The sequence below is a fragment of the Monopterus albus genome, unplaced genomic scaffold (assembly GCF_001952655.1).
Source record: "Monopterus albus unplaced genomic scaffold, M_albus_1.0 scaffold3.1, whole genome shotgun sequence".
NCBI classification, from domain to species: Eukaryota; Metazoa; Chordata; class Actinopteri; order Synbranchiformes; family Synbranchidae; genus Monopterus; species Monopterus albus.
Genome location: NW_018127883.1, coordinates 10,739,888 through 10,747,290, shown reverse-complemented (window position 1 = coordinate 10,747,290; position 7,403 = coordinate 10,739,888). Strand labels below are relative to the sequence as shown.

Below are 7,403 nucleotides of genomic sequence, written 5' to 3'. Positions count from 1 at the left end.
CAGTCATCTGGCTCGCTTGATGGATGGACACCTTTTGTGAAGTGTGTCATCATAACTGAATGAGACCAGTCACTCAGTTGATGTTTGCTATGTTTTTCTTTCTTCTGTCAGATGAGTGCCTACTTGGAGGGCCGAACCACTCGGCTGTCTTCCACGGAGACGTCTCGTTCTCGCTCTTCCCAGGAGGACTTCCTGTGTGGTGATCCCCCAGCAGTGGCCGCAGAGCCACAGTACCAACCTGGTCCTCTATTGGGAGGCACCACACACAGCGGGAGAAAGCCGGGGGGCAGCAGCAGCAGCGATGTGCAGTACAGATGTGACGCAGTTGAGGTGTGTGTAATGGGTTGTTCAGTGGGCCATACCCTACATCTCCAAAAAATCCAAAATGTTTTCATAACTTTATGAATTTTGCTGTGAACAAACCAACTAACAAACAAAACAACAAACACCTTGGCTGAGGAAATAATCTTGTCGTCTGTCTCCGTTATGGTTTCTTGTAGTATCGCTCCAGTCCTGCAGGTGGCAGCAGTGAAACAGGCTCCCCAGGTCGCTCATCCTCATCTCAGAGACGTTCTTGGCAGGACCTGATTGAGACACCATTGACTGAGGCTGGCCTGCACTACCTACAAACTGGACCACTAGGTAACACTATAGACCAGAAACCTCCTGGATTCAACCAAGCGTTTTAGTTAATGATGCTCAAATTCATACTTATGTGCAGTATAAGATAATATAAGAAGGACAGGTCACTATTTCCCTCCTTCCCTAATAAAAACACTTCCTCCTCAATGTCTGAGAGCTGTTTAGGAGGGGATCTGCCGAGGTCAGGGGCCGACTGGGAGCTACATAATTCCAGTCTCAACAATCAAAATAAATGCAAATCAGGATAAACAATAAAAGACAGAAAATGTTCAACTAAATAACCATAAAGCAAAAGTACTGCTGTCCTGGCCAAACTCACCCTGCTGAGTTGCTCTGGCGCTCCTTATAGTAAACAACATTTTGGATGCTTCAAGTCTTGGCCTGTTTTTTTAATTAGTCTGTTTCTCATGGGTTCCCCAGTTTTAGGGAATTGCAATACTAAATCACTGTACTAATTAAATGTGATGTGTATTGTATGGATAATAAGGAAGGACTTTCTAAACCAAGCACTAAACTACATGTTGGAGATAATTAGACTGGAAATTACATATTGTCTAGTCTTTTTTTGCTTCAATATATTTGTGGCTTAAACATCAGTTTTGTTTGTACATAAATTGGATGCAGTCTGTATAGTTTATGATCGGATAGAAGCAATTGTTCTTTAGTTTTTTACTATTTCAGTGCACACTGAAAATGTTTTTTATTTTATCCCTTCTTCTGTTTACATAACAGAGGACGCCGTTTTCGCAGAGCCTGGTCTGGGAGGTGGGGCTATGATGGCTGGAGCCGTTTACACTCTTCCTGCACAGAGGAATGTCCCGTTGCCCATGGCGATGCAGAGGCTGATTCCTATGGCAACCCAGGGAGGGAAACCCCGCAGCTTCACACTGCCACGAGACAGCAACCTACACACACTACTCGCGCCCCCTGCGAGAGAAGAACATCAAGCACATGGTGGTGAGTTGGGTCAGGAACATAAATGTAGTGAGAAGCACCTGACATACAACAGAAGAGAGAGCACAAAGAAAACACATTTAGTGTTGTAGTGCGTGAGCTGGTGGATGTCAGGTAAAAGCAGAAATGTGTCTCGCTCTGACTGACAGAGCCACCAGAGATTAAAAGGATTTTAAAGTGAAGGCACTGACGTCAGTACATGCACCAGAAATGAAAACGCTCTGAGGCAGACACATTTAAATCATCCTTAGTATGAAGTGAGGTAACACACACACACCCTAGTTGTGCAATGAATCTAATGAGGCTAATGAGACAGTGGTGCACTTATTGCCAAGTTGAGCACAGTGGTGTTCAGGAAGGAATGTGCCAGACTAACACAGTAATGTAATCAGATGATCTGTTTATGTGATGATAGATTTGTCAGAGAACAGAAGAGCAAATGTTTTGCAGAGATATGAACAGTGAAGTAGTGAATTAGTGAAGCAGACGAAAATTAAACTGCCAAAGTGAACAGGATCACTGAGGCGGAAAGGAAAGAGAGGACACAAGGATACAAGTTATTATACTGTATAGTACAAGTACAGAAGTGTGTACTGCTGTCCTCCAGTGGATGGTCTGAGCTATAACTCAATCAAATCAGAGTTTTGGCAGCTCTTTAGCCATTAATTTGAATCTGTGACCTTTTCCTTCTGTCTGTTTCTGTGTTCAAGGTGGGAGTGAAGGTGCGTCCCTGGGTGATCTGTTCCGTGCATGCGAGCAGGGCGGGGTGTGTCCTCTAGGTCGCGGATCAGATGCCAAAGATCAATCAGAGTTCAGGCACTCATTTCTCAGACGGGCTGCCGACCCTCAACTCAACGAGCGTCTGCATCGCCTCCGCATACTGACTTCCACGTTGAAGGTTGGTCCAACAGTCTGTGGCCAGTTCACACTCCTATCCACACACAGACATGTGCGCCAGGAACATACATACTATAGGCATACAAAAGCATACACAGGTATATTGTATATGCATGAATACGGTGCTGACTTACTCTGGTATGCCAGGGTAAAAATGTCTGTTTTTCAGATATTTTCAGTACAAATGAAAATTGTTTATTGCAAATATACATTTTTAAAGTAAGATTTGTTTTATATTGCAGGTATAGTCCTTAAGATTTCTGTCCTTTGGTTACCAAGTGTAAACACTCTTGAGCAACTGAGAGTAAACAAAAAAAAACATTTTTGTGAAGATGTGATTCAAAAAACATTGCAACCACAATCTGATTTTATGCTGCACATGGTAACAATAGTTTTTCATCCCACAGCTCCATCATTACTCCCCACAGTATTTAAAACTGATCTGCCGTCTAAAAACAAAAAGCCCTGAATGTTTCTTTGGTGGATGCATTTTTGTTGAACTGCTGATTTCAGTGCCAAACTTGGTGCCACTTGTTTCCTGTGACTGCTTCACAATAAAAGACCTCTTGTGTTCTGCCACCTAAACACTTTTAATGCGAGCTACTGTAAAAGCAGTAAGAAATGTTCAGCTTGTTTACATCAACTTAAGAGTGCTCAGATATACAGTGGCATTGCACTCCTCTAACACTCAGACTCAAGAACCCATATTGTTTTCTTTATTTCACAGTTCTTTGTCAAAACTTTGTTCCTGCATTACCCACAATGCCACTCGACCACCAACAGCTCTGTCTGAGATCATTGTGTTAAGCTAGTAGCAGCTAATGTGGCCTTGAGCCTCAGCAGAGATGAGGAGCACCTCTTTCTGATTGCACACAGATTTGTTTTTCATTTTCATACTTGTGATCTTCAGAACAAACCGACCCAGACTCAAATGACATGACTTTATCAGATTTTGTGTGACTTTCTCTGCAGCCACAAAAGGCTTTAAACAACTTTGCAAAGCCCGTGAACAGACTGATGAGTAAAACCCATTACATTTTCCATAATACAGATCTGATGCAGTGTTGGAAGTGTGAACAGATCTGATGCGTCTCACTAGAAGGTGCTAACAATTTCTACTTCTTGAAAGCTCTCTTATTTTTTTAATCAACACTATGTACTCTACTCTTTTTTTCATTTGGGGTATACAGAAATAATTACCTATGTCATAGTTTATTTTTACTGGCCCACTGGGTTAGACTAATCACATTCACACATGGATGCACGTCATCATATTAAATGTGAGCAGGGTGAAACTCATAACATGGTGCACTGTTAATTTCTGACCCTGATAATGCACATAAGCACTTATGCTTACATAGTATATACACACATGCCGGAAAATGTCTGGTTAGGTTTAGTGCCAGCATCTGTTCCAGTCTGTTACCTCGGTTTGGTTTGAGCCTTGTGGAGCTCTCTCATGGAGCCATCTGTGGCTGTGTTCTGCATGAGCAGTGGTTATGTTCCTGGGCTGGGTGCCTGGGAATAGTTCGTTTGCAGTGGCTATTGTTTATGTCTCTAGAGTTTGTATCTTTGTTGCTTCCTCCATGCACGTGGGTGGGGATGGTTTGGTGTGGGCACGGGGGGCGTTGTTGCCTGTGCGTGTAGCTGCAGTAGCTTTTTGCCGGGATCTGTGGCTTTGGCTGCCCATGTCTGCTGGTACAGGTTGGGTGGAGAAGCATACATGTTTGTTCCCTGTCTGACGTCTCTTAAAGGAATACACTAAGTTTCTGGGGGAGTTTGGATGAAATATTTCTCGGTCAAATAACGGGAGCATACACCAAGTCATCCATGTGACCCTGGTACACCCTAATTTTAATTGCTGTTTACGAGGGATCAGATTGTATTTGTGCGTTGAAGCAGCAATAACTTGTGCACCGGTTGCTGTGGAAACAAAAAAGGCATGCATATTTAATCTGTATCTTTTGATCAAAACTTAACCAAAATGACAAGCTGCACTCTGTGACAAGTGGAAATGTGTAATTTAACTCCTCATACCTAAAGCAGAATTTTTCTGTTATAGCAGTACAATAAAAAGGACTTGGGTCAGTCTAAACATGCGGAATGATAGGGAACAGTTGACCTTTCATTAATCCAAAGTTAATGGTTTTTTTAAATGTTGGTTTTTTAAAATGACAAAATCAGTGTTATTAATGGACAAAATTTTATTTTTAGTGTTTCAGATATTAATTTTAGTTATTCACAATGCCCTATCAATATTTATTTTGTATACAAGTAAGCAAAGCAGGTCAGAATAAAAATCATAATTTTTAACGTTATCAGGTTAATTAGCCACATTATAGATGAGCCATAAATAAAAATAATTTGAACCATCAAGGCTGCAATTACTGTCAGCTGGCTAAAAACATTCTAAACTGTCAGCTTTACATTATCTAAGAAAATAGACCTTTTTTTCAGCTTCATGATACTTTGTCTATCAGATAGTGGGTTTGTTAATAGTGTATTAAGTTGGAATAATTTCTTGTAAACAAGATTGAGAAGTTCAAAATCATCAAATTTGGAGATATCTGGTTCTCAATAACAGTTCTGAATAAAATTTATAAAATGTGATTAATAAAATGTGAGTTTCTCAGCCCCTAATAATGTGACGGTTCTGCAAACACAAATGTTGATAAAGTTATGGGTTTTTCACATAAAAAAGCCAACGGGAAAAACTAGTCGTTCAATTCTTCTGTTCAGTTCAGTACAACTTTATATACCTCTATAATATCTGTATATCTAATCAGCAACCTACAAATGTATATGATAAGCTACACATTGCCAGTGAGTAATAATACACTACATCAGTTATAAATGTGATTAATAAATAACTTGGTGGTTTCCAGATGCTCTGCAGTTGTTCCTGTGACTTCCTAATAAAAGAAAATAACCTGCAGTCAAATGTATTGTTTCACAACCTGGCAATCCCAATATGTCTTTATTGGATTATAATCAGTGTATACAGTATTGGAATCATGCATTAGCAAAGCCATAATAAAACATATATCTAACTTTTAAAGACACAAATCATGGATGATCTTGGTGTCTGTATTGTCATTACCTAATAACCAACTCTCCTAGAAGTCAGTGAATCCCCTTAAGTGTGTGTCTTGCTTGTCCTGTGTCTGCGTTTTAAAGAACAGTGGTTAAACAAAGCTAAAAAAGTGACCCACCCCTCCTGTCTTTCTGCATCCCTATAGGACAGGGAGGGGGAGCTAGCGCTGATTGACAGGCTCTTGGCCAATCCCCAGCTGTCGTCGGCTGAGTTCCAGGAGTGGAAGAGAGCCTATCAGGAGATGTTCTCTCAGGAGCCAGACTCAGCTGCTGAATCAGACCCTGGCCCGCCACTGACCCCCTCACTTGCTCACACTCACTCCTACATCGAGACCCATGTCTGACGTGTGAAACACTCTATTTCTTCATGCACACACACACACACACACACACTTAAGTTGCTCTCATCTCCTTATTCTGGAAACTGCAGCTGACGTTCGATCCATCAGTGCTGAGAAAGTTTTGCATCAGTGCAGATAGTGAAGGATTGTGTGAAAAGAGAGAAGCGGAGACAACTTGATTCACATCTCAGTATCAGCAGCCACAGTGTACAACATGACAGCTTCCTGAGGAGACGCGTCTGTGGCCTCATGTCACATCAGTCTACAAGCTGACTGGTTATGTAACTGCAGCTGATACGCTGATTTGTCAGTATTAATGTTAGCTTCTGTGCTCTATACTTGAAGTTCTCTCCATGGAAACTCCACATAAAGAAGCAGCTAAACTGACTGTGGGTGACTGTCCTCATCCAGTGGGATTGCAGAATAGTATTCTTATAAGCTGCCATTCATCCTGCTTGTTGTGGCACATTTATACAGTGTCTCATAGACAGTCTAATAGCCGCATTGTGTTTCATTGAGCCTTATACTTTATGATATTTTGTGTACAGTAAGTGTTACTGCAGAGAACAGACCTTTTTAAAACAATTAGTCTCAAGTTTGTGTCATGTTTACAGACTTTTGTTTGTGCTGGTTTGGTAGAATTAGTGCTGGGCTGGACCTGAAGCATGCACACTCAGTAGGACCCATTTAAAGGAAAATTCCACCCTTAACACTTGCTAACAGTGTATTTTCATTTCATTTTCTCAAGATGGAACTGGTGTTGAATTCCCACAGATACTAGTCAATTCATATCACATTTGCACCTATTAACATATGGTCTGCGTCTGGATAGTGACATCTGCTCCCTTACATTTATACCTGTTATTAATAGGTGTTTTTATTATCTCAGTTGTGACCACAGTGTAATTAGATTGCATAGGCAGGGCTGGGGACTTGCCCTAATAAACAAGACATGTCAGGCCAAGGGAAGCAGTGTCACTGAGGGTTATGATTTTAATATTTAAACCACTTTTTGTGAGGGAAGACTTCATAGCTACTGCTGCCACTTTTGGCTTTTACTAGGCAACTTGATGGACTATTGATTTTCTAAGGAAATGACTTTGTCTTACTTTGTATGTTAGAGTATGGCCATTACAGACCAAACCACCGAGACTGCTTGGCAATAAAATGACTGTTCTGGTGATTCAGATTCTGAATGTGAACACGGTGTGTGAACATTCATATTATACACTGCTCAAAAAATAAAGGGAACACAAAAATAAGACATTCAACTATGTTGTGTTCCCTTTATTTTTTTGAGCAGTATATTTCAGCTCCAATGCATTTTGGGTGTATTTATGTATTGCATTACCAGGCATTTTTCCTCATCTAGATTGAAAATCCAGACCACATCTGTACTGGTGCAAATGAGGCCCACATCTTCATGAATCCAGCTGAGTCTCTGACAAGGCATTTAGTACATGTAGAAAGAAAGTA

At 40.9% G+C, this 7,403-nt stretch overlaps 1 protein-coding gene across 5 annotated transcripts in view; it reads left to right on the top strand.

The window, feature by feature from the left end:
- cnksr2a (connector enhancer of kinase suppressor of Ras 2a) overlaps nt 1-7,403 on the top strand; it is a 59,748-nt gene that overhangs the window by 36,639 nt on the left and 15,706 nt on the right. The window contains exons 20-25 of one of the 5 annotated variants that reach the window (XM_020597943.1): nt 112-330; nt 501-642; nt 1,375-1,599; nt 2,307-2,494; nt 3,545-3,595; nt 5,733-5,790. In XM_020597943.1, the coding sequence (XP_020453599.1) occupies nt 112-330; nt 501-642; nt 1,375-1,599; nt 2,307-2,494; nt 3,545-3,550 (780 nt within the window). In that variant the 3' untranslated portion in view covers nt 3,551-3,595; nt 5,733-5,790. Of the gene's footprint in view, nt 1-111; nt 331-500; nt 643-1,374; nt 1,600-2,306; nt 2,495-3,544; nt 3,596-5,732; nt 7,397-7,403 lie in introns of those variants that run through there. The other 4 variants (XM_020597917.1, XM_020597950.1, XM_020597926.1 and 1 more) reach the window with 4 other exon arrangements.